The 27,379-nt window shown below is 34.7% G+C and overlaps 3 protein-coding genes across 12 annotated transcripts; 2 read left to right on the forward strand and 1 right to left on the reverse strand.

The window, feature by feature from the left end:
- The first annotated feature begins 3,201 nt into the window (after positions 1–3,201).
- On the forward strand, positions 3,202–10,309 carry LOC140882205 (meiosis-specific protein ASY3). 10 transcript variants are annotated; one of them, XM_073288038.1, is made up of 12 exons: positions 3,202–3,363; positions 3,517–3,625; positions 4,013–4,084; positions 4,423–6,165; positions 6,257–6,395; positions 6,932–7,060; positions 7,189–7,252; positions 7,343–7,492; positions 7,567–7,625; positions 8,250–8,384; positions 9,202–9,293; positions 10,006–10,309. In XM_073288038.1, exons 4-12 carry the CDS (start codon positions 4,429–4,431, stop codon positions 10,084–10,086), a joined length of 2,586 nt encoding a protein of 861 aa, XP_073144139.1. In that variant the 5' UTR covers positions 3,202–3,363; positions 3,517–3,625; positions 4,013–4,084; positions 4,423–4,428; the 3' UTR covers positions 10,087–10,309. The 10 variants fall into 10 exon arrangements, 9 of the variants coding, with proteins under 9 accessions (XP_073144139.1, XP_073144141.1, XP_073144138.1 ...); XM_073288040.1 differs by having other exon boundaries at positions 3,202–3,625; positions 4,003–4,084; XM_073288037.1 differs by having other exon boundaries at positions 3,202–3,625.
- A 2,788-nt stretch (positions 10,310–13,097) lies between these two features.
- LOC140879512 (chaperone protein ClpD, chloroplastic) lies at positions 13,098–20,220 on the forward strand. Its single transcript, XM_073283255.1, has 12 exons — positions 13,098–13,895; positions 14,630–14,793; positions 14,886–15,115; positions 15,220–15,328; positions 15,402–15,532; positions 16,472–16,573; positions 16,685–16,966; positions 17,565–17,668; positions 17,743–18,037; positions 18,209–18,442; positions 19,032–19,265; positions 19,722–20,220. The coding sequence occupies exons 1-12, from the start codon at positions 13,231–13,233 to the stop codon at positions 20,022–20,024; spliced, it is 2,853 nt and encodes a 950-aa protein (XP_073139356.1). The 5' UTR covers positions 13,098–13,230; the 3' UTR covers positions 20,025–20,220.
- A 982-nt stretch (positions 20,221–21,202) lies between these two features.
- On the reverse strand, positions 21,203–25,566 carry LOC140882680 (protein FRIGIDA). The gene is made up of 3 exons (XM_073288821.1): positions 24,576–25,566; positions 22,265–22,440; positions 21,203–22,155 (listed from the first exon to the last, which is right to left on the reverse strand). The coding sequence occupies exons 1-3, from the start codon at positions 25,495–25,497 to the stop codon at positions 21,403–21,405; spliced, it is 1,851 nt and encodes a 616-aa protein (XP_073144922.1). The 5' UTR covers positions 25,498–25,566; the 3' UTR covers positions 21,203–21,402.
- Positions 25,567–27,379: the final 1,813 nt, after the last annotated feature.

Genomic DNA, 27,379 nt, shown 5'->3' on the forward strand with positions numbered 1-27,379 from the left:
GCTTTACCAAAATTTATAGTTGATGGTAACAATACGATTCAAATATCTTAAATATTACAAAATCTCAAGCATCGTGTTTCGATTGCTCTTAGAGACTATTATTGCATCCCAGCTTAAATAATTTATGTTAAATGATAATTTTACTTATATTGATTTTTAAGGAAAAAACAGTAATTTCTTTCAGAAAAATGATTTTTTGATTCATTAACTTGTCCAAATTTGAGTTTTAGTCCATTGAGTTGTCAAATTTGGTTATGGTGCACTCACATTTAATTTTCAATTATTGTTTGTCCAATTGATGACTTGATATTTGACAATTCAACAATGTTCTATCTCACTTCAGCATTTTTACGTCATGTCAGTATTTTTTTTTATTATAAGTCAGTATTTTCCAATGAGCCTCTAACCCAATTAGACCTAAAATAACCGAATTAAAATTTAGCGTATCAAAATATACTTTGTAAACTTAGTGGACCAAATTATAATATTAAATAAGTTAGTGAACAAAAAAAAACTATTTTTCCTTTATTTAAAAACTTTTATTTAGATATGAAAGTTGATCTTCCATTGATAAAGTAAATAAAAATCACGTATTATTTTTTCTCTGATAAACCATGTTAATCATAAGACAATTGTTGTAGATTAACTTGCTATAGTAATCTTTTTCAGATAAGTGATTTTTTGATTCATTAACTTATCTAAATTTGAGTTTTAGTCCATTGATTTGTCAAATTTGATTTTGGTGCACTAACATTTAATTTTCGACTATTGTTAGTTCAATTGCTGACGTGATATTTGACAATTCAACAATGTTCGATCTCAAATTTTTGACTCGAATATATGCTTTTATTCTTAATTTTTTTCAATAATAATCCAATTGAGTTGTTTTAAATTTTATATACATTTAAAGTAGATGTTATTGTACATGCCATAAAAAAAATATTTATATATGAGTGTGATAATTAATTTATAATTTTTAAGAATAGTATGTTAAATATATTATTTGCAATAAAAATTTGAGTAGACTAAAAAATGTGAAGAGAAATATTTTTTTAGAGGATGAACAATCATATTTTAAACAAATTAAAAACTTTTATAATAAATCATTCAAGTAACTTAGATATAAGAATAACTTGTCTAACTTAAAATCGATTTGAATTAAGTGTGATTTTTTAAGTTTTGTCACGCAATATTATAAAATTGACAATTGGAACTAATCTAGAAATGAGTATATTTTTTAACTTGTACAGGAAAATATTGATGTTGTTGATTATATTTCTAGTCTCTAAAATTTTAAAAAAATAACTAAGGAAATTAATAACAAATAAATTAGATGAAAAGTGATAATAACTAAAGTGTCACTTTTATAGATATATATTATAACAAATAAATTAAGACATATTTCAATTAATATAATAATTTTTTTAGTTAAGGAAATGAATTAAATTTAACAATTAATTTAATTTGAATAATTAAATAGACACAAAATTTAAGATAAATTTTAATTAATAACTTTTTTTAATTGAAGATATGAATTAAATGTTAACAATTAATAAAAAAAATTAATTACTCTAGACTAATCTAGAAAATGAAAGGGAAAACCAAAAAATACATTGAAAATGACAAAAATATTTAATTAATATTATGTAATATAAAGAAGGGCAAATTATAAAATTCACAATTGGAACTCATATATTTATAATTTTAATTAATAATTAATATTGTAATACAAATATCCACATGAAATTTATATTGTAATACAAATATCCACATGAAATTTAGTCATAATCATACTCGATCTCTTTGTCTCACTTATTTAAAATACATTTATTTTTTATCTGTCTCAAATATATATATATATATATATATATATAAAAGGTTGACCACGAAGGGGACCCCATTCCACATGTGTCAGAGGTCCATTGGCTCATGCACAGGTTAAATCGAGGGATGTGCACGAGCGGCAGAGACCTGAAGGACGGAGAAACATGGCCAACCCCCAGAGCATACCCCCACAATATTTTAGCAGGGAATATGCTCCACATGAGGATCGAACCCGCAACGCTGGAGAATCTCTTCTCACGTCACCTCAGACCTTATCAACTCACCTATGCCCCCATGGGATTGTCTCAATTATATAGTCTAGTTATCATATTAAATATCATATGTCCTGCTCTTTTAACAATTTATCTATATTAACTTAATATTATTAACTACTTGTATAATTATTTTATTTTATTAGTATTAATTAATTCTATTAGCCAATTATTATACTGTAGTACAAATATCAACTTAAAACTTAATTATAATCATACTCTCGATGTTTCACTTTTTTAAACTACATCTATTTTTTTAATTAATAGTATGTAAAATAAGAAGGGCAAATTATAAAATTGACAATTGAAACTAATCTAAAAATGAGTATATTTTTTAACTTGTACAGGAAAATATTGATGTTTTTTGATTATATTTGTAGTCTCTAAAATTTTAAAAAAATATTACACATAAGTATTAATTATGAAATGAAAAGTGATAATAACTAAAGTGTCACTTTTATAGATATATATTATAACAAATAAATTAAGACATATTTCAATTAATATAATAATTTTTTTAGTTTAGGAAATGAATTAAATTTAACAATTAATTTACTTTGAATAATTAAATAGACACAAAATTTAAGATAAATTTTAATTAATAACTTTTTTTAATTTAAGACATGAATTAAATGTTAACAATTAATAAAAAAAATTAATTACTCTAGACTAATCTAAAAAATGAAAGGAAAAACCAAAAAATACATTGAAAATGACAAAAATATTTAATTAATATTATAAAAGATAAATAAGGGCAAATTTAAAAATTCACAATTGAAACTCATATATTTATAATAATAATAATAATAATAATAATAATAATATAATATAAAGTATAATATAATATAATAGTAATATAATAATAATATAATATAGTAATAGACAATATATTAAGCAAGAGCAACTTTTGGTCTTTTGGCACACTCAATCTCAAATTGCAAAAAAAAAAAAAAAAAAACCCTTGAAAGTGTCCAATTACAAAATATCATATTAAATTGATTGAATCATTTTCAGTATTCGAAAAATGTCCTTAAATTGTTCTTTTACGTACGTAGTTAACTTTGCAAACCGTTCTCCTTTTTTTCTTTGGCCACGTACAATCTACGAAATTTTCAATTCAATTACAGTTCATCTCCTTCTCATGCAAAATCATCCAAATACCTAATAATCCCAATTAGTGTTACGAGCCTATAGTTTTATGAAAGGAGACAGAAGTGAGAAGCCAATTAAACGAGGTGGCCGGTGCGCACTGCGCACGGGGCCTATGGTAGATTTCTCGGACCGTTGTGATTATTTATTTATTATTATTATTATTTGAAAAAAAGAAGAAGAAGAATTTATATATACATTTTGATTTTGTGGAGTCATATATATATAAGAATTCGACTTCTTCCATTCCCGCTCAAATCCGCAAATTCAGATCCAGGCGCAATATTCAAACGAGCTTCGGAAGGGCACTCCCCAAAATCCTGCATCAGAATAGTTGAATGTGAAGCAGATTTTATGCGGCGTACTCTCACCTCCTCATTGTAAGTTTGCAAATCTATCGACTTCTCACAATCTCTGATGGATCATAATCGTCGTTCATTATTTTTTTCGCATTGCCATCATGAAATCCGAGTACTGGGAAAGAATCGTGGATCTGAATGAGATTTTCAAAGCCCTCTCGTACTTTAATGCTTCGGCGATCGATTGTTTTTTTTGTTTCTCTGTCGACTTTAACTTTGTGGAAAACACGCAATTGCGTTTGAACCTGCATCAGATTTACGGTATTAGCTCTTATATTTCTATGCAAGACGCCTCGATTTTAGCTTTTCTTAGGTTTCAGCTTCTTGAATGTATCTTGTTTAGGATCATATTACGGTTACTCCCATTTACTATGAAGTATTTGTTAGCTGATTTACAGATTGTGCTAGGTTTTAGGTCGGATCCTGCTAATTTCACCGAGTGTCAAAAAGGAAAGCGACAGACTGCCTAATTTGCAAGAGGTATGTAGTAGCTCTTCCCGCTTACCCAGCACACGAACATTTTCTCGTCCCTCGTCATTCATATTTCAAGCTGGTGGTGCATAAATCGTAGACTGGGGTAGCACTTTGACTAGGCTGACGTAAGTGGGCAACTCTATTTTATTCTCTTATTGGAAAGTGCATTATGTTTACCTCTGAAAAATGTTGGATTCAGTTACAGTTATATTTGGTCGGTTTTGCTAGAATATTACAAACTTGAAATACCCATGTTCTTCAGCCTTTGTCACCAGTTTATGTGATTTATAGAGTTCATGAAAATGGTATACCTGATTGAGTTTCAAATTATCTAACTATTGTAGGACTAAATGAGCGAGTGCCGTAGTTTTGGCAGCAATTATCATCGCTGCAGTCAATCCAGGAAGATCTCAGTCGGAGTTCTTGTTGATTCTCCCAATGCCCTGAAAGCAAAAGGCATCACCCAAGCAGTGAAGCGAACAGCAGAAATCACAACTTCTGGCAAAGAGAATTTAGTTGAAGATCGGGCACGGCATACTCCTTCCACAGAAAAAATTGCGAAAGACTTGCAGAATGGTGCATCTCCTTGGGTTTCTACTAAATCATTTAACACAAAGTTACCCTCTTCCGTGGCAGTTCATAATGCTAAACTGACTCAGAATTTCCCAGTTGCCACGAAAACAATTTCCAGATCAAAGCGATCAAAGAAAGCATCTGTAGATCATTCCGTGCAACCTCTTGGCAGCAAGAGATTTGGCTTACAATCATACAAAGACAGAGTGAATAGTCTTGCTAAGATTTCTTCTGCTTTGGAGGCTGGTAAGATAAGCAATGCTGAGAATGTAGAGAATCTTTCATCAAAATCAGGATTTCTGCCAGAAAAAGATCTTGCAAAAGACAAGAACAGGAAAACAGAACCCGGGGGTAGTGAAACTTTGAGAATGAAGCTCTGGGAGATTATTGGAAATGTTTCTGCACCGGAAAAGCAGAGTCCTAATGTTCAACCTATCAAAATGGACGCTAAAGATTTCAATCCAGAACTTGAGGAAGATGGAAAGGAGAATCCTAATGAAAGGACAAATCCACATTCGGACACAATTGAAAGTGATTCTGAAAGGCCTGATCCTATTCTCAGAATACCATTAACTAATTCTTTGACCAGGAAGAAAGCTTCCAGTAGAAAGCAGCATAGCAAAATTGAAGCTACTAAAATTGCTAGCCATAAAAAAAAATGCCAGGAAAAGAGTACAGTATCAGTTAGAGGAGATTCGTCTAGAAGACCATGTGAAACTGTGGATACTGGTTTTTTGCCTTGTAATTCTCTAAGAAACAAGGGTGAGGAAGAGAATTTTGAAAATCCAGAGGAGAGATGGCAATCATGCAACAAGAGCAAGTCAATACTATCTCTTCAGACATCTATATTGCAGGGTGATAAGGCTGAAAATGGTCACAGTTCCAATGACAGGACAAGGGATATACTTAGGGATATAGAAAGTGGTACCAAGATTAGGAGTTCCTTTGAACTTCCAAAAAATGTGATGACTGAACAGCCAAATGCTTCTGAAAATGGTCACAGTTCCAATGACAGGAGGAGGGATATACTTAGGGAGATAGAAAGTGGTACCAAGATAAGGAACTCCTTTGAATCTCGAAATAATGTGATGACTGAACAGCGAAGTGTTGCTGAAAAGGGTGACAGTGTCAATGACAGGAGGAGGGATATACATAGGGAGATAGAAAGTTGTACCAAGATAAGGAATTTCTTTGAATCTCCAAATAATGTGATGACTAAACAGCCAAGTGCTGTTGCATCGCTGAGGGTTGTTGAAACACCGAAATTTAAGATTCAACAAGAAGACATAATGAATTCTTTGTTGAAAAACAAGAGAAACCACACACATAAACCTCAGAGCCGTACTTTTGAGATAAAGTCATCTGTTTCTCCTGGATGTTCACCAGTAGGTCTTCAGGAAAAAGATCATGATCTAAGTGAAGCAGAGGAAAACACTGATGCAAAAAGAATTGCCAAGATCTTACTGAATTCCAAGTCAACTGGAAGCAAATCAAATGGGCAGGTGGAATTATCTGTATCCTTGATGCTTTGGTCATATCAATAACTTAGTGGCAGCCATCTTTTAATTCTGTATCAAATTATGTATACCTCCTTAGTGAGTAAAGAACGGATGTGGAGAGGTGAATTATCATGCTCCTCTGAAACCAACCTTTGTTATGGAACAGGATGGAGAACACAGTATATCTGGATCATCTAATGCTGCTACAGATTCTGAGAACTCCGAAGATGATTTTCATATTAAAGGTCACAACAAACTTGTTGCTTCTTCCTGATGTTTCAATCATTTGCTTTACCCTCTATGGTCCAAAAGGAAAGAAATGATCACGCTTGCAATATATATATATATATATATATATATATATATATATATATATATATATATATATATATATATATATAATGTGCGCTAACAAAACAGTTTTCACATCATTCTCCTTCATTATTTTGATTTTATGTATTTTTAACAATGATAATTTTGTGGAGGAGTTGTGGATTTGCGTAAAGAATTTTATTACGCTCCGCTAAATGATAAACCAAATTGTGGTTAACATGGTCGTGGTACTAATTTTATGAATGCTCCAAGAGCAGCAGCATCAGATACACACACATATAAGTATTCCGTTAGTTCACATGTTTCTGCTCTATGCAGTTTCAACAAGCATGTCTTCTCATTAGCAGCAGATGCTTATTTTTGGTCATTTGACTTGGTGATAAGCTGCTACAGAATTATTCAATCTTCTGTTATGCGAGTCAAGCTGCATTATGCTGTGGATGTGCAGGTTGCAGGAAATTAGAACCATTATCTCCTGAGATTGGTATTACTAAACATTTTTTACGAAGCAAAAGGCCGCACAACAAGAAAGATGATGATGTGACTGGATGTACTCCGAAGTCAGAATCATTAAAAGGTCTACCCATGCTAATCAAATTGCCTTCTCCATCTTCCTATCATAGTTTGCTTATTTATTTCTTGAAAATTTCTTTTTTCCTCTTATCAAGTGCATAACAGTCTTTTCGCCTCTGCGCAAGGAAACAGGAAATGAAGAACGTGGCAAGCATCAAATGTGCATGGAACAGGATCACGAGGACGGGTTTGCCAGGTATCAGTAGTATTTGTTGATTGGATTGAAAAAAATGTATGGAGAATGCTGCCAATATCTTGTATTTATAATTGGTTGATTAAAATTCAGTGCCGTAGCTCTACTTACTGTGGCTTTAGATCGTGTTCAAACCAAAATTAAGTCAATGACTGAAAAAAGATCTGCTGAAATTTTGATGGAGGCTGCTGATGGAATATATTTGCAGTTAGAGCACGCTGAATCTCAGATGGAAAAAGATGTGTAAGCTTGTAGAAAATGACAGATTATCTGATTCTAAGTATTAACTTCTCAAGCTTTAATCTGGTAAATTTCAGGGAAAAGCTGATTAACTATAGTAAATTAAAAAGAAGACGCCTGGATGCTAGATATCAAGGTATGTGTTTCTTGAACCTTTGCTTGGCAACGTACTGCCCTAATCTTGTCAAACCAAACCATACAATTTCTGGCATCTTATGAGCTTAGCGTAAGGCATAGTCAGCAATGAACAGGAAAATCCAGCCTCAATACTTGAAACACTTCTATGTAAAGTCATTTCTGTTGCCTATGAAGAAAACAATGAAATTTATTTGCAGGTATCAAAATTCAAAATATTATAATCGATTTTTGGTGTGATTTAAAAGTTTGTTAGCATGCAATTGTGCAGATCTCTGGTCAAATCGAATTTTAGAGGAATATGCTCTACTCAACAAACTATAAAGAATTTCCTCATAGTTTATGAAGCCTCTTAACCTTCCTGCCCACTCCTAGCAATTAATTCCTCCTGGCTAGAATTTTTTTGAAAATCTAAAAGCATTGGTTGAATTAAATTGCGCAAGAAATCTTAAAGGCAGTAGGAGGCTGGTAGCATATTTGATGTAATAATTAATATTGGTTCATGCAGCATCTATGTGGGCATCTTAATGACTATAGGTCATAGGTAATAACATTTAGAAATAGATGGATAATTCTTTATGTTTTTCTAGTTTTGAAGCTGAATTGAGTTTCATATGTGATGCAGAGAAACATGAGCAGTTGGTTGGCATACGTAAAAGATTTGAATCAGAGGTTGAACAGCACCTTCAAGGTTACGAACACTTAGTTGAAGATCTGGAAAAGTTTGGGACTGAACTTGAAGGAAATATGAAAAGACACAGTATGAATTCTAAATTTCCTCATTTTGAATAATTATTAGTCATATATGCAATTGCCTTAAATGTTGTAGTTCATTTTTTCAGTTGGATACTCACAGACGCTCGGTTGGTACATTTTTTTTATTCTTCGCTCTTCAGCTGTTGTCAGTTGTATTTCCTACATTAAAATTTGAATTACCTTCAGAGTCAGATCATCTAAACAAACAAATGGCCAGTTATTTTATCTCGATCTTCCTATTTTTCCAATAAATCGATCATTTCTTATACAATAAAGGCATGATATAATAACAACGGAAAGTTGAAGCATGTTAGATGCATTTATTCTAATGTGAACTCACAACACTTAGCTTCTTAAGCTACTTGATGTCAATTTGTAACATTGACATAAACTTTGATCTGTCTAAGTTTATGGTTGATCTATGTGACCTTGATCACGTGCTATTAAAATTGCAATCTGAATGTTGAATCTCTGGTTTCCCTGTGCCTTCACTGGAGGAACATATCAAAGAGTCTAAGATGTAGAAATAGTTTTTCATTTGCTGCATTTTCGGTTTGAGCATTACCATAGGGCCAAGTAAGAGATAAAGATACGTGATTGGACCTAACTAATTTGGATTAGTTCATAATTTGAGATGCTCCTATAGCTACAGCTTCAGCTTCTATGCAACAATCAACGAGAGATTGTTTTTGCCATTTAACTGCTTCTTCGCTGTATTATTCGACAAAATTTGCAAAGAGATTATTTTGTGGTGGCTGACCCGAGTTAGTTTGGAATAAATGCTTATATAATGATATTAATATACTTTTGGTAATCTGTAGAAGCAGCAAACGAGAAGTTTCTCTACCTAGCTGAGCAAGCAATTAATGGTCAGCTTGATGACGCTGAGAGAAAAATATTGGCAGCACAAGAAGTGAGTTTATTTTTGTTTAATTGTTAATAATAAGGTTTACGAAATTTTATGTTTTTTGATTCAGAATATTACATTGGACATTGTGAACTGCACATCTCAAATGATATGGCCTATTATTACAAGTCATGGGAATGAATTCATTTGTTTGCGTTTGGATTGAGTGATTTGATTTGGTTGGAGGGATTTGATTTAAAGAAAGATTTGGACCCTAAATTTCAAATGACATCAACATTAGGAATATCTGAAATTCAGTGCAAACAGTAGAGTAGGGGTTTTGATTATCTGTTCATTCGTAGCTGCCAAAAATAAAGCTAGAATTACGTTCCTCTTCTTCATTTGTATCTGCCAAAAATCAAGCTAGAAGTATGAGAACCTCCTCTGCGATTAACCTCTTATTGCCACTCCACAGAAGAAAAGGAGAGCTTGTCTATCTGGACTTGATTAAATTTCAAGAACAAGATTTTATGTTTGGCTGTCTTAGCTTCTTGTGCTTGGCACTATTTTTTTGGTATATACTGTTGTAGCAATCTACTTCGGCCTGGAAGTATGGAAGAGATTTTACAAATCGATACTTTTTTTCTTTCATAGGAAACGATATTGTACAATTCGAAACTTACTGCACATGTTCTTAGATCATCCCAAATATTCCATTTTTACCTTCGAGTAACTTGGAACTTGAAGTACATTACTTGAAATGTTTTTTGTTTTGCAGTTGGCTAGGGAGAAGATGCTTCAATTGAAACTTGTGGTAGCCGAGTGCGTAAAACATGGGGCTTTTGGAGAAATTTTGTAGCTGCGGAAAATATAGGCAGGATACTAAAAATTTATTGATCTTGATAAGAGTTAAATGTGCTAAAAGCTATTATGGCTGAGGATGGCCCCGTATGCAGTTGAGTTTCGAAATATTATTATTGTTTTTACAATACAAAACTATTTCTAAGAAGTGTATATGTTATGTTAGTACCAGATGTTATCATTGTATGGTGATTGGAATTTGAGGATGAACAAACCGTAAATTGGAGCAAGATCCGCATCAATAAAAGTTTTTTTTTTTTATAAAAAAAAAAAACTTTTATTGAAGTTTATATGTAGAAGCCTAATCTCTATTAGTCTAATTGATGAGCTGCAATACTCGAATCGTATATTTAATGATTTATATATCTCAAATCTCAACACCACTCATAATACTAAATTTAAAGTTAAGGGAGTACTAGTGTAATTTAAATCTATAAATCAGATTGTTGCTACTTGCTATTTGGGTTTGCGCATGATGTTATTAATGAAATTTGTATTGACTGTCTTGAGACGGAATAATTAAATCGGGAGCCTTGGAGGCATCTTGTGTTTGTAGTAAATATATTTGGGTTTTTGGGAATAGAAGTAATTATGTTGAATAAATATTTCAATTAATTTAGTATTTTATAGCTAATTAATTTAGTATTCTATAGCTAATTCTTTCGGCAATTTAATCCATGTAGGGATGGCAATGGGGTGGGTCTAAACCCGACCCCCGAATCAAACTCGCCCCGACGGGGCGGGTCTAGAACCGCCTAAACGGATCCACAAGCGGGTCCGGGGCGGGTTTCGGGTTTGGCCAAACCCGCCCGGACCCATCCCGCCAAAGTATTATATATATATAAATTTAAAATATTCATGTATATATATATAAATATAAAATATATATATAATATTAATAATATATAATTATATTATTATACTAAATAATTAATATTTTATTAATAATTTGAATGTCTAATATTATTGGATTGAAATTAATTTATTTTATTATGATATGTTTAGTATAAAAATAAATCATTATAATGTTTTTTAGCTAATAAATATTAATTAATTACAAGTTAATAAATTTAAATTTGTGAGAATAATTTCTTTTTTGTCTTAAATATTATAAATCTATATTTGAAATTAAATTTAATGATATTTGTTAATTTTTAAATTTTTTATTTTTTTTTATTTTAATAAATTTAAAATTATTTAATTTATGACGGGTCCAACGAGTCTAACCCGGATTGGACCCGTCGGGTTCGCGGAGCGGGGCAGGGCGGGTCCAAAGGGAGGCGGGACGGGTCCCGGGTTTAGCCAAACCCGCCCCAGACCCGCCCCATTGCAATCCCTAAATCCATGATTGGAATAAAATGTTAAATTTCCAATTTACGTTATTTGTTTGGTCAACTTGCTTCAGTTTGCTATTTTATTGGGAAATTATAATGTTTATAATCAAATTCGATTTGACTACTCCCCCGAGGTACCCAACAAAATTCGGTATTTGCCCGAAGATATTAAATAGAAAATAAGGTAATTGCGTGGAAAGCGCTACTTTGGCTCTTTGTCGACTTGCCCCCAAAATTTTAGTCGTCATACCATTATGAATTCTCAAAAATTAAAACTCGCAAACATTTTATTTTGGTTCATAAATTGAAACTGGAACAATATATGAAACTGTAAATTAATCTTATGCTTTCTATCATCGGTTTCAAAATCGTAATCGTTAATATTAGAATCGTGATTAGGCTTCATATTCGAACCAAAATTTTTGAAAGTTGTTTAAATATTTTTTTATTCAGATTTACGTACAATATCAATAGCTTTTACAATTTTATAACGATATGTTCGTAAAAATAAACATGATTTTTTTGCACAAGCATGATTTTTTCCTTCGTTTTTTCTATTTAAAAAAACCGCATAAATCATTTATATTCATTTCAATTTCCAAGAAATATAGTGTTTAAATTGGGATAACAGAGTAATACAAACTTAATTGAAATAATTAGGTAAATAGTTTATTTATTTGAAAAAAAAAACTTATGTGAGTCATAAATATTATTTTTTATCATAAATATAATTAAAGTCGTCCGATCGTTGCACAAGAAAATATAAACCTACCCTAAACTGAATCCAATGGCATCATAGGTTCCTTCTTGTCAATTCTAATAAGTTTTATTCCCCCCGGAAGTCATCCTTTTCTTTGGCGTCTTGTTTTTCATTCATTATGCATTGCGTGCTCAGACCATTGACATAGTTGCTTTGAACGATAATTTTTATTTTTATTTAAAAAATGAACGATTCATTCTTTTACCAATTCATTCATTAAGATTTTTTTTTAAAACTCAAGTGAATAATGATAATAAAAAAATGATATGCAAAAAAGATGTATTTTGATGTCAACGATACAAAAGATATTTGATAATCAATTTTATACTGATTAATATGAGACGATATCACGATCAGTGTAATTTTGAATTTCTTGCTTAAGTTTGTTGCACAAGACTTTAACATGATTTAGGGAGTGTTTACAATAAATTGTGCTTTTGTAGAAGTGATTAATTTATAAATTATAAAAAAAATTAAGAAAAATCAAAAGTCGTTAGTGTTTGAAAACAAATGTGAAAATTTAAAAATCAAAGTTTGGTAGTGTGATAAATAAGTGATTAGAATGATTTTAACAATGACGTTCTTATTAGAATCACTTTTGAAGAATAATAATCACCACATGACTAGCTTTTGGATTTCAATTAAGTTAAGCATAAGCTAACACATAATCCAAGTTTAAAAAACACACAAAAATGATTTTTTTAAGCCAAAAACTAACAATCACTTTTTGTTTAGTGATTGCAAAAACTCAATTATTTTATTAACGTGGTTTGAAAATTATCATACTATTTCCAAAAGTTTACCGCGTAAAAGAATTAAATTATTTTAGCTTATACAAACCATCAAATTATCATTTAAAAAAAAAGAAGGAAGAATGTTGGAGAAAATGGACAAGTGTATGTAGCATGAGAAATGCATGGTTAAAAGCCGCCTGTAAAAATGTCAACCACAGTCTGTCTCATTTGACTGCCTTCTCCCAAATTCTCCTTCCTCCAAATTCTTCTCCAAAATCCCATTTCTTCTTCGATTTTTCCATCGGGTTTTTCAGATGGGATTAACGTCATGTTCGCCGCCAATCTCCGCCGTCAATCCCACCGTTCGACGCCGTGTTTCTTCATTCCAGACCACCCACCGCTGTTGCCAGAAGTCCGTCCCCTTTTCTCCTACGACCAATGGCACTGCGAGCTGCTCCTCTTCCACTTCGGATTATTTCGGGGGTTCACTGTCCCTACCCCGGAAATCTTCCAGTAGAACCCATCCGGTTTCTCTCAAGAAATCCAGGCGATCATTCTTTATTGTTTCTGGTATCTTCGAGAAATTCACGGAAAGAGCGATTAAAGCGGTCATGTTCTCGCAGAGGGAGGCTAAAGCTTTAGGGAAAGATACGGTCTTAACTCAGCACCTTCTGCTGGGTCTTATGGCAGAGGATCGTGCCTCGGGAGGGTTTCTAGGTTCTGGTATTACTGTGGAAGCTGCCAGAGAAGCTGTGCGGAATTTGTGGCAGGAGGATAATGGGAACGGTGGGAGTGCCGGGGATGTTTCGCAATCGGAGACGTCTGCTACGGATGTGCCCTTCTCCAGTGGCGCGAAGCGAGTTTTTGAGGCTGCTGTGGAGTATTCAAGGGCTATGGGATATAATTTCATTGCGCCGGAACATATTGCAATTGGGTTGTTTACTGTTGATGATGGCAGTGTGGATCGTGTCTTGAAGAGGTATAATTCGATAGATAAATTTGTGGATGATGAGTATGTTTTGAGCTAGGCTATGGTAGCTGGCTAGTGGAATGATAAAATTTTCATGTTTCTGACCCCAAAATATGTCATGTACTCTATCTGAACTGAGCTCTATGGATCATCTGTTTCGTCACTGTTGCAGGATGTTGTCGTCCGCCATCAATATAGTAAAAAAAAAAAAGAAAAGGAAATGGTTGTAAAATTAGAAAAAGTGGATTCCCGAATTTAGTGCATTGTGCATGGATTTAAGGGATCAAAGCTTTTTTGTTTGAACGCTTAAATAAAAAATTGAAAATCTTTTTCTTCTCGGCGCTGTTGAAGAGTGCTGCTCACAGAACTGATGCACACTCTTGAAAATTTGGATATTTAAAAGTTCCCTGGATATGGTGATGCTCTTTTGTGCAGTATGTGAAGGTGTGGGTGATGAAATTTTTATTTATTAATTTTTTTAACATAGGGTGATGAATTTTGTATTATGAACATATGTTCCTTTTCTTGATTTGGTCGACTTACTCTTGCTTTCCATCAAAATTGTATCATAACAAGTGATTGCATTTTTCTATATTGTTGATATTTGTTTTGCTGAGATTGAGCCGTATAACCCTAAGTGTTGTGCTCCTAGTGCATTTGATTGTATTTGTGATTCCAACTGATGATTTCGGTGTTCAGTGGTTACACTGTGTTATTTTGAAATGAGATTTAAATGATTTCAGATTGGGTGCAAATGCAAACCATTTAGCAGCTGTGGCAGTCTCAAGACTACAAGGGGAGCTTGCAAAAGAGGGAAGAGAACCACCTATCTCTGCATTCAAGAGGTCTCAAGAGAATGTCATCCCTGAGAAAGTCACTCAAACTAGATCAGCTGAAATGGGGAAAGGTTTGAAATAAGATGCAGTTTTCCCTATTTGTGTTCTTGGGTTTATATTTGATGAGAATAGAGTAAATTTTACCATCATTGATTTTTAACAGAAAGAAAAGCTCTTGACCTATTCTGTGTGGATCTTACTGCCCGTGCTAGTGCTGAACTCATTGATCCTGTGATTGGTCGGGAGAGGGAGGTGCGAAGGATTATTCAAATTCTCTGTCGAAGAACCAAAAGTAATCCAATTCTTCTCGGTGAAGCTGGGGTTGGTAAGACGGCTATTGCTGAAGGGTTGGCAATAAATATTGCTGATGGAAATGTTCCCTTTTTCCTTATGGTGGGTTCCTCTTTAGGGGTGGAAAATGCTCTCTGCTCACTTTTGAGACTAATCATAGTTTGTTCTTAAGAGGGTTGATTTTTAATTTTTTTTTCCTTTGTCAGAAAAAGCGTGTTCTCTCCTTGGATATAGGACTACTGATTGCAGGTGCGAAAGAAAGGGGAGAGTTGGAAGGGCGTGTGACCATGCTAATTAAGGAGATTAAGAAGTCCGGTGAGCACATGTTTGGCTTATGTCGAGGATCAATCTTGTTTATGTATGACATCATGACGAGGTAATATTGCAGGGAATATTATCCTCTTCATTGATGAGGTCCATACTCTCATTGGTTCTGGCACGGTCGGACGAGGAAATAAGGGATCTGGGCTTGACATAGCTAATCTATTGAAGCCAGCACTTGGGCGCAGTGAAATGCAGGTAGCTATTGGTGATATACTGCTTTCTTCACTGTTACTTGAAGTTTGTGTTTACTCGGTCGCTACTTACGTGAATGAAAGTAATCAAAATTCAAAACATATACTTCCTTATACGATTGGGTTCCATAGCCTGCCTTCTATATATTTAGGATCATTGATAGATGCAGTATAATCAATATTCACTAAAAATAGTAGTCACTGATGTGTTTGGGATATGCTACATATGTGCTTCAGTTCCTAGGTATATGTTAAGTAGGAGCAACTCAAGGATTTTTTTGGCCTCTTTTGGCGTGTCACCTATTTATTTACCACATTACTTTCTGATAGCTATGCTTGGTATACTTGTATATATAATATATACCACCAATCGGAGCACATGCGTTGCTTGTGTGTAAAGTTTTTTTTTTAGTTAAAAATGTATACAATTTAAAAAATTTTAACATGTTGAAAAATATGTGAGTTTGTGGTTTGTGGCATTGAACGTGTGTTGGATATTAAAAATAGTCATGTTGGTTTTTAAGAAGAGTAAAATAAAATATTAATATTTATATGTCCACACACATTTATGACCAAAAGTAGTTATTTTAAGGGGTGGAGCCATTATAAGATAGTAAGATAAAGCACAAATACTTTAGACCTTTTATTGTCTATTTGGTGTCCAATGAATTTACTGTAGCGATCTCATATTTTTTGTCGATAAAATAGATTGAGTTGGTTTGTGTTTTATGGTTTTATACATTATTCTTAGCATGATCTAGAATTATTCGTTTTTAAATGAAATTTTTTCCAACTTTTGATCTGTCTTCTGTGAACTGCATGATGACAACATACATACCAAACAATTTGTAATGCAGACAAATTACATGTGCTGTGCATCTAGTAAAGAGAAATATAGACATTGTTTTGTTGTCTGATTGCACTTGCATTTTGCGTGTGGCAGTGTATTGCATCTACAACTATGGATGAATTCAGGTTGCACTTTGAGAAAGACAAAGCATTGGCCCGAAGATTCCAGCCTGTCTTGATTAATGAACCAAGCCAGGTAACAACAGCAATTACATACTTGCGTTGCTTGTATAATAGTATTAGGATTTTTTTTTTCATTTATCCACCTGTCATTTTTATACTCTGTTTTCTTTGAATCAATTTATAGGAAGATGCAGTTCACATCCTGTTGGGTCTACGTGAGAAGTACGAGTCCCATCACAAATGTAGATACACATTGGAGGCAATAAATGCTGCTGTGCTTCTGTCTGCAAGATATATTCCCGATAGATATCTTCCTGATAAAGCTATTGATCTTATAGACGAGGCAGGAAGTAAAGCTCGTATGGATGCGTGCAAAAGGAGAAAGGAAATGCAAACTTCAATTCTTTCGAAGTCACCAAGTGACTATTGGAAAGAAATTAGAGCTGCACAGGCTATGCATGAAGTGGTATGCTGTTGCTCCCTTTGTCACTAGTCCTGCTTGTTTTAGCAGGCTCATAGTAATCAAAAGCACAAGGCACATTATAGCGCCCAGGTTTCCTGGGGCTGAAAGCGCAAAAGGAAGCACACGCCTTACGGAAATAAAGCACAATAATAAAATATTCTAAAAGATCTACATAAAATCAATTTATTTCAAAATATATGAAACATGGCATATCAAATATTAAAATCATCATCATTTTCACATCCCTAGTATCAAATATTAAAATGCAAGGGCAAAAAGGCAGAGGCGAGGCAATGCGATATTAGGGTTTCGTTGGCGCTATTTTTGTTTTAATAAATTGAGGAGAAATCACACTTACAACAGGCGATTTCTCCTGTGTCAGATTTTTTTAACAAAAAAGTTTTTTTACAATGAAACGCGCTTAAAGCGCAAAGTGCACGCTTAATGGAGGCTGTGCGCTTTGGAGTGCACTGAAGCACAGGCTGTATGCTTCACTGTGCTTAAGTATGCGCTTCGTGCACATTTGACTACTATGAGCATACCAATTCTTTTATATCTATACTCTCAAATAGGATAAATCAGATATCTTGTGAATGAGCAGTCAATGGAGAGAGAGCTGATTGAAAACAATGACATATTGAGGATGGAAGATCATGAGAAACTTTCGTTGGAACCTTTTCTGCAACCCTCACTCTCAGATGATGAGTAAGAAGCTTCACATGCTCTTGTTTACTTGAATAAACCTCAATACTAAATACTAAGTTATTTTTCCCTTACAGATTTCCAATGGTTGGTCCAGAGGACATAGCAGCTGTTGCTTCATTATGGTCGGGAATTCCAGTGAAAAAACTGACAGCTGACGAAAGGGCGCTGCTGGTGGGCCTTGATGAACAGCTCAAGAAACGAGTCATTGGTCAAGATGAGGCTGTAGCTGCTATTGGCCGTGCTGTGAAAAGATCCCGTGTTGGCTTGAAAGATCCAGATAGGCCAATTGCTGCTATGCTCTTCTGTGGTCCAACTGGTGTTGGAAAAACTGAACTCACCAAAGCATTAGCAGCTAGTTATTTTGGTTCTGTAAGTAATCTTTAACTGCCAGTTATGCTTTAACTTCTGTTTTCATCTTCAAACGATATCTTTAAACAAAAATATATGAAATTTTCAGCCAAAGTAGCATATTTTCATTTCACTTATCGATCAAATGTAGTAGTCAGCATGATGAAATAGTGTCAACTTCTGCTCTCGTAGGAGTCAGCCATGCTAAGATTGGACATGAGTGAATATATGGAGCGACATACTGTGAGTAAGTTAATCGGATCTCCCCCTGGTTACGTGGGTTATGGAGAAGGAGGTACTCTTACGGAAGCCATCAGAAAACGACCTTTTACAGTTATCTTGTTGGATGAGATTGAGAAGGCTCACCCAGATATATTCAATATTCTCCTGCAGTTGTTTGAAGATGGTCACCTAACAGATTCTCAGGTACACCTATTTTCATATCTGGGGTGTTGCATGAACCTGTAAAGGCCCTTTTTTTGTCCCATAGTTATAGGGGGTTTGCCATTGTGATGCTTTATCTATGTTGGTTTAACATCTAGTACCTAGCTTAATTATTACCGGTTCAACCCTGTGGCTAGAATCTATTAATTTTTGTCGAATTGTAAATTTCGATTCATGAACTGTGGGCAGAATGTTGATCCATAAGCCAATCTCTTAAACTTGGGATCAGAGCGTTGTGAAATTAGTTCTCACCGCAATTTGGAAAATTTTGAGGTGTCCAAAGTTTTTTCACATTGCTCGTGACAGTAGTTGAGCTAATGATTTCCAGCCAAAATTATAAATGCTTATCTACCCTACCAGTACCAGGCAACATTAGTTTGTAGGATTAAAAATGAAATTTAACATAGAAAACAAATTCAAATTGCAAAAACCTACGGTTATAGCTTATGGGACCCCAGAAATTGCAATTTTTCCAGTTAAGTGCATAAATGAGTGTGTTCTTACCTCTTGGTTGATTATATATACTTTTCAACGATTCTAAATGTCAGTACCTTTTATTTTCTACCGATAGGGTCGAAGAGTATCATTTAAGAATGCACTTGTAGTAATGACGTCCAATATCGGATCTTCTGCCATTGCAAAGGGAAGGCAGAATTCCTTTGGCTTCTTTACGGCTGAAGATAGTTCAACATCGTATGCTGGATTGAAAGCTTTAGTGATGGAGGAGCTTAAGGCATACTTCCGTCCCGAGTTACTTAACAGGATAGATGAAGTAGTGGTGTTCCGCGCTCTTGAGAAACCTCAGGTTCAACTTCTTGACCAGTGGCTCATTTTTATTATTTGACTGCATATCGAACGTTGTGAAGGGTAAATATATAGACATCATGAATTTTGCAGCGTCACCATGCAAATTATCAAGGAGATTTGAGTCATTTGATCAATCACAATTTCAAGTGTCTTCGAGGACTTGGGATTTTTATTTCATATTTTTGTTCCACTTAATTTTTATTTGTCTTTAGGAATTATCTATGAGGGAAAAAAAACATAATAGTTAGGATTCAGGAGTGTCCCCTGGCAGTTTCCCTCGGAAGGTGACGTAGGTTCAGAGTTGAGTCTGAAATTTTTCAGATTGTAAGAATAGTTTTATATTTATGTGAGGTATATGCATCACTTCACAATATATCTAAAATAAAACACCATTCATTTCTACCTTCCATTTGTTTCCTCAAGATGATGAATTTTTCTTCTCCACATGCATCAGATGCTCGAAATTCTTGATATAATGCTACATGAGGTGAAGAAACGTCTTACCTCGATGGGAATTGGTCTGGAGATATCGGAACCAGTCATGGACTTGATATGCCAACAGGGATATGACCGGAGCTATGGTGCACGACCTCTGAGGAGAGCCGTTACACTTATCATTGAAGATCTGTTGAGTGAATCCATACTCTCTGGGGATTTCAAGTCTGGTGACGTTGCTTTAATTCAGTTAGATGAAAGCGGAAACCCGGTTGTCAGGAACCAAAAAATCCAGTTATCTGATACAACCACCATATTGTAGTGTATTGAAAATTGAGTTGATTTTGTACAGCTTGTATAAATGATTCATGTAAATCAACAATAAGGGTTGTGTATAGAATGCCCTGCATCCATTCTTTGGAGCATGATCAATTATATATTTGGCTCGACACGAAAGGGGGTATTGATTATTGAATGAAAGCATAATATATTGCTGCAAGGAATTTGATCAAGTGAGAATTGAAAATTGTTTGTGTTTATATATCCAAATTGGAAATAAATTATTTGGTTTCAGTTATAATTTTAATTTGTTGTGTACAAACCCAACATCGAATCATTCCCATAAAAGAAAATAAAACAAATAGTTTCAGCTATTAAATAAATAGTGTTAGAATTATTGTTGTCCTAAGATTTAAAATGAACGAATTCAATTGTTCTTGGGAAATAAAATAGATTTGAAGTTGAATTAATTCGTTGCCCATGCATTTGATTTGTCGTTTAAGTTTGATTTCTTGTTCATTATTTGTTGCCCAATCGACGCTGTCTTAATATATTACTTGTAATTAAAAGTTTGCTGGTGCTCACTTTATTGCATCATAGAAAGGAGAAGTTTTATGCTACCCCAAGGGCAGGGCAGTGCCCTTGGGGTGGCGTGACAGAGTATGATTGGTTAAAATCAGTAAACCCCACGTGCCACGCCACCCTTACTGCCCCACGTGCCACACCACCCCAAGGGCTGGAAAGTTCGATCCTACCCCATGGGTTTTATCCCATGGGGTACGTGTAGGCATGTGATTGGCCAATTCATGTGGGCCCCACATCAATTGACGTGGACCCCACATGAATGGACCACTCACATGCTGCCACCTACCCCATGGGGTGGGTCGAACGAACCAAGGGCTAACCAATCAGTGGGCCCCACATGCCACGCCATCCCAAGGGCACTGCGCCACGTGCCACGCTACTCAGTGCCCTTGGGATAGCCTAGAACTCACCCATAGAAAGACAATATCGTGGCCGATCTTTCTTCGAGTTGGTGGCTTGGTGCGTGCAAACGCAAGCCTAATTAAGGTATTAAAACCTTTTAGAAAAACTAAAATTTATAGTGTCAAATCCAACAATTCATGTAATTTTCAGACAGATGTCAATTGTCAATAGTGGCTGAAGTGAAAATTTAGTAAGACATACAAGCCAGGCACGAAAAGAATCAACAGGAGTTTATTTTATTTTTTTTTATTTTTTTTAAATTTAACATAGAAGTAACAGAGTTATGTGCAATTTTCAGCTAGAATCATAAAGTAACATTTAAATAAGTACTAAACATATGAATCCAGAGAGCATCCTGATAAACCAAAAACAATGTGGTTTCAAAAACCTCCGCAAGCATCAAGAATAATGCAGGGTTACCCGGAGAGATCGACTCAGTACAAATACGAGGCACGTTGGGCAGGGGTCAGGGTAGATGAGGGCACAGTATTAGCAGCAGCACCAACATTGCGAGACATGCTTCCCAAATACGACCCACTCTCCACAACTGAATCAGCAAACTGGTAGAGATCAGAGGCGGTACTTCGAGTTCCAGGACCAGTATTTGGGTTTCCTGCAAAGCCTTGGGCAGATGCTGATGATCGGTACAAACTAGGGGCAAGCGACGAAGGTTGGGCGGCGTATTTTTCGATCAGGGCTGCATCCACATGCCATGAATGTGGATGAGTACCATGATTTATTACTTGCCCGTGAACTCCAGTATATGAACCTGTTGAAAGGACACCGCCTCGGTTTGCGGATATGTCGGCAGGTGGAAGCATGTTTTCCGGTATTAAGCCAGCACCAGGTCCACCATACACCACAGATGGGGTAGCAGAATGATTATAGACGTGACTAGGAAGGGCATCAACATGATCCAGAGCATTATGTTGTGGACCATGGCCGGTAAAACGCGCTCGTTTTGCTTCTTGAATTTTCAACTTTCTTGATGCATCAGCTTCGGATGATTTCCTTTTATACCCTTTTTCTACTTGCTTCCTATCAAAATTAGCAATATCTTTTTCTAAACCTGCAATCTTTTGAAGAATTTGCCACCCAGGAAGAAGCTTTGTAGAGTCAATCTCGTATCTTTCCAAACACTCTACAATAGCTCGGAGAGGGGCTAATTGCTTCTTGTTTGCTTCAAGCTGCATTGGGAGAAAATAAAGATCAAATGAAAAACATCAAAACTAAGCAAGTCAAAAAGATCAACCGGTAGAATTCAGAGTTGATTCAACATTAAATCATATGTAATACCGTTGCAGCAGCTGAACCCAACGCTGCTTTTTTTATTCTTTTTCCGGTTTCTTTTGATTCTCTTAGAAATGATATTAGAATTGTTTGAGGATTAAACCTCTCAACAAGACCAAAGGTATACACCAAATCAATGGCATGCAGTTCCTTTTGGTTCCTTGTGAACCATTCCACCATCTCTGCACATGTATCAAATACAAATAGGAATTAGTATTTCGCAATATCAATTAAGATTAGGTTTTGCATTAACTACTGTGGAAGAATAAACAAAAACACTCATAACTACAGAAGAAAGCAAAACGGTAAAAATAATAGGCAGGGTTGATGCACAATTCTCGAGGGAAGTAATAATAGAGTAAGGACTCCAAAGTTGAAGTAGACTAGGTAGGTAGAAATGAGTTTTCCATCATGACTGCTAAATGAGAAGAAAACATATCAGACCCCTCGTGCATAGGGACTTGAGTAAAGGCGGATTCCAAGATTAGAATACCGAACCCAAAAGACAACAAACTAAGGATCCAATTCAGAATGCAATTTTGGTTTGTTTGTTTTCTTCTTGTTTTTCTTTTTCCCATTCCAAGTTTAAGCAACATAATGAACACCGAAGTGGAGTGGACTATGCCATGACTTTTCACACCTCACTTACACAACAAGACATGGTTCTTAATTGTTCACATATCTCTTTCCATCTAAACTTTCGGCTTCTATAATCGTCAAGTTCTGCAATTGGACCTTATTACTTTTTTCACTGCCCAGGTGGGCAAAAACTCGAGGCACACACAAAGACAACCTAAGTGAAAATAAGAAAGCACAGTCCATGCCCCCAAAGGAGTGTCCTATTTGGTGGAGTAGGTGATCACTTGACCAGAGGTTATAGTTCAATTCTCACAGCCAACGCTTTCTTGATCTAGTCTGTCGCATAGGACTTACCTAGTGCGATTTACCTGAATAACGTAGTTTGCAGGCTATTGCGTTAGTTCGGGGGTTTAGCCAGTGTGCATCGAAAGGTAGCGACTGCGGATTCCCACGTCACAAAAAAAAAAGAAAAAAAAAGGAAAAAAAAAAAAAAAGCACAGTCCATACAATGAAAACATAACACTGGGAGGTTGGCTGATTCAAGTCTGTGGGATGATCCTCAAACCTCTTACGAAACAACAATCCAGAGACAATAGAATCGAATAATTATGTATACCCTTTGGTAAAGAAGATTTGCGCTTGTTACATGCTTTAATTGCTGGATTTAATGAGATATTACACATTTAATATTCCAAACTTAACTTACCTAAAAAAATTCGGAGTGGAAGGTATAATTATGAGATGGAGACATCATTTTGGAACAACAATCAAGAGACGAGAATCGAAGAATTATGTATACCCCTTGGTAAAGAAGATTTGGGCTTCCTACATGCTTTAATTGCTGGATTTAATGAGATATCACACATTTTATATTCCAAAATTAACTTACCATTAAAAAATTCAGAGTGGAAGGTATAATTATGAGATGGAGACATCATTTTGGAACGTATAATTGTGAGATGGAGTCTGGAGACATCATTTTGGAAGGTATAATTGTCCTGAACTTGTCTGAGGCAACCTTGATGAAGATCTTGGTTTAAGATATAACATGCATCTTCTCATAATATTCGGGTCTTATACAGCAGCTATATCTCTCCTGACATATAAATTTCCTTCGTAGCTTGGCCAGATACATTTTTTTGCTTAATATTGATGGAACCAATATATGATTGTTTTATCCTATCAAAAAAATATATGATTGTTTTCAGTAATATGTCTCTAACAGCTAACACTAGCTGGTTAACTATTCCTTCTACAACCTGCTAATCCACTTCGCCACACACAATCTAATTCTCATACTCGAGAACATCAATCCTAGTATCCTAATCGAATATGAAAAACATCTAAATCCCTCAACATCTGCATCCCTGTTAACAGTTGAGCAGCACATATTTATTCCATCCCATGCCACATATGTCTCCCTACAACTCTCTATGCATAGTCTACAGTCTCAGAAAATAGCAAGAAAACAACTTTCTCCAAAAATTTTGCACAAGCATAATCAATTTTATTTGCCCGTAATGAGAACCCAAGCTCAATCACTTTGACATGCAATAATCAACAAGACAAAATATATTATCACAGAAATCATTCGCAAAAGGATGATACATATCTGCAATACAAAATACAGTAATATGAAAATGTCGAAAAATGCTGATGTACTAGACCACGTCCCAGTGTGTATGTTGCAGAAACCAAATGTCAATTGCTATAAATTTACAAGGAAATAAAGCAACACCTGGAACTCTATTCATCAGCTCACGAGACTTCTGGAGTACACCCAATATCTCCTTGACATTGCCGGCCACCACCAAATCTCGAATATCATCCCTCTTGAATTTATTCAATATCCCAAAACAGGAAAGAAACAACAGAAGTCCACGTGCATCAATCTCACTAGCCTTAACCACGCCCCCTTCGGACAATAATCTCTTCCGCCATGCCACTGCCACATTCTCTGCCTCCTCTTTTACCCCCTTATCGATTGTCAGTGCCCCATCAACATCATCCATCCCCATCATCAACAAAAAGCACTCTAATATCAAAACTGACGCTTCACGAGCTGGAATCATAGGAGAATTCTTGGTATACGCCTTACTCCCCTGCAAAAAGAATCTACCCAAGCACTCCAAAACTAACTTTGAAGGGTTCGGAGCCAGTTTCAGTGCCTTGGGCACTTCTTCACGGAGCTTATCAATGTTAGAGAGGTTACCAATTAAGTACTTCTTGACGTCCCGGCTACACATCGTTTTGCATAGCTTCTCGAGTTCAGATAAAGGGGTCTTATCTTCCTCCTGCCGTCTGTTCTGAAATTTCTCTCCCTCTGCCGAATTAGGCAACTCCCCAATTGAGACAGGTGGGGTTGTTGAAATATTATTAGTCTCCGAGGAAAGTTTCGACAAGATGGCAGTTTTGATGGATTCGAGGTGGTTCTGGAGGTCTTCGTAGCATTGGTTGAAATCGGTGATGGCGGAGCATAAGCCTTTCAGTTCGTTGAGCGAACTGATGAAGTTAAGTGGCGATTGCTCTGCCATGGAAGATTGTGATTCTTGGGGTCGCGAAAGGGTGTAGCCGAGTGGGTATACAATTTCTTCCTCCGCCATATGCGACGGAGACGGCGCCGGCGATGGCGATCCACAGGTGATCGTGTCCTTGTCCATCCGGGAATCGTTGAAGTAGATACTCAATTTTATGTTCTAAGGATGGAAAAAGCCCTAATTTTTTATTTCCACTCCTCGAGAGGAAAGAAAGGAATAACAAGTAATTAGTATTGATTATTTTTTTTTTAGTAATATGTGTTGAAAATATATTATTTTATTATTGTTGAATATTGAATATTGAATATTGAATGTTGAATATTGAGTTGTAAAATGTTGAAAATTAGTGTGTGATGATGTAGATGATGATATATTAATTTTTGGATTAATCTCAAATGTAGATCTATAAATAGGTCTTCATTTGTAATGAAAATCACAATTGAGTTGAGAGAAAAATATTATAAAGTGTAGAGTTTGATATATTTTGAGTTTTGAAGTTTTTTACTTTTACCATATATTTTTACTTTTTCACAACACGTTATCAGCACGATCGCTCGAAGGTTCTCTATAATTTCCGACGCTCCAAAATACAAGAAGAAGTCAAAAATATTCAACGAGTAAGAATTTTTATTTTACTGTTTATATATTTTTATTGTGTATATATTAATATATAATTTCATGTTATTATATAAAAGGCTGTCTATGACACTGACCTTATAATAACGTGATATGATATATATTTATTATGTATATATACTAACTGTATTAACATATAATTTCATGTTATTATATAAAAGACTGTCTATTACACTGAACTTATAATAACGTGATATGCTATATATTTATTATGTATATATACTAACTGTATTAATATATAATTTCATGTTATTATAAAAAAGGTTGTCTATGACACTGACCTTATAATAACGTGATATGATATATATTATTGTGTATTTATATACTAATCATATTCGTATAATCTCATATTATTATATAAAAGACTGTCTATGACACCAAACTTATAATAATGTGATATGATATACATAATTATTTAATTATGATTATCATTATATGCATTGCATCATTATCAAGAATTTTTATTCAACACATACTCGATTTTTTTCCTTACCCCCAACGGTCACAAACGGTAACAAAACGGCTAGTTTTTGGTCTATAAATATGTTCACTCAAACTCATTTTCAATCACACCAAAATTCATTCTTTCTCTCAAAATATTTTCTCGTTTTTCAAAGATGAAGATGATGGCATTTCTAAGGCTATTTTTCATAACGATTATGATCATCATGCTCACGAGTCTTGTACTCACCAGCAATTTTCTACCACATACTTTTTTTCTATTTGTACACGCACTTGTAATCTTCGTTCTTCCATTATTTTGTATTGTCATATTAATGGAAATTAACTAATAAAATGCATTGTTATTTTTCTAGTACCACCATGTCAAATTTGGCAAAGATTGAATTCGTTGCGCTCGATATCACTAGAAAGAAATATATGTCATGAACTCTCGATGTAGAGATGCATCTTGAGTCATTGGGTCTAAGTGATACCATCAAAGAAAATAATATATCATCCTCACAAGAAAAGGCAAAGTCTATGATTTTCTTACGTAGACATCTTGTTGAAGGATTGAAATGTGAATATCTCATAGAAAAAGATCCAATGATTTTATGGAAAGGGTTGAAAGAAAGATTTGAGCATATAAGGGAAGTTATACTCCCGACCGCACGTGATGAATGAAATACGTTGAGATTCCAAGACTTTAAAAAAGTCAGTGATTAAAATTCCGCGATGTATCGAATAGTTTCGCAACTGAAATTTTGTGGGCATGTTGTTACTGAAAATGGAAATGCTTGAAAAAACATTTTCCACATTTCACGCATCAAATATAACTCTACAACAACAGTATAGAGTGCGTGGATTTTCGAGATATTTTGAACTAATCGCATGTCTTCTTGAGGAAAAGAACAACGAATTATTAGTA

The sequence above is a fragment of the Henckelia pumila genome, chromosome 2 (genome assembly GCF_033568475.1).
Source record: "Henckelia pumila isolate YLH828 chromosome 2, ASM3356847v2, whole genome shotgun sequence".
In the NCBI taxonomy this organism is placed as follows: Eukaryota; Viridiplantae; Streptophyta; class Magnoliopsida; order Lamiales; family Gesneriaceae; genus Henckelia; species Henckelia pumila.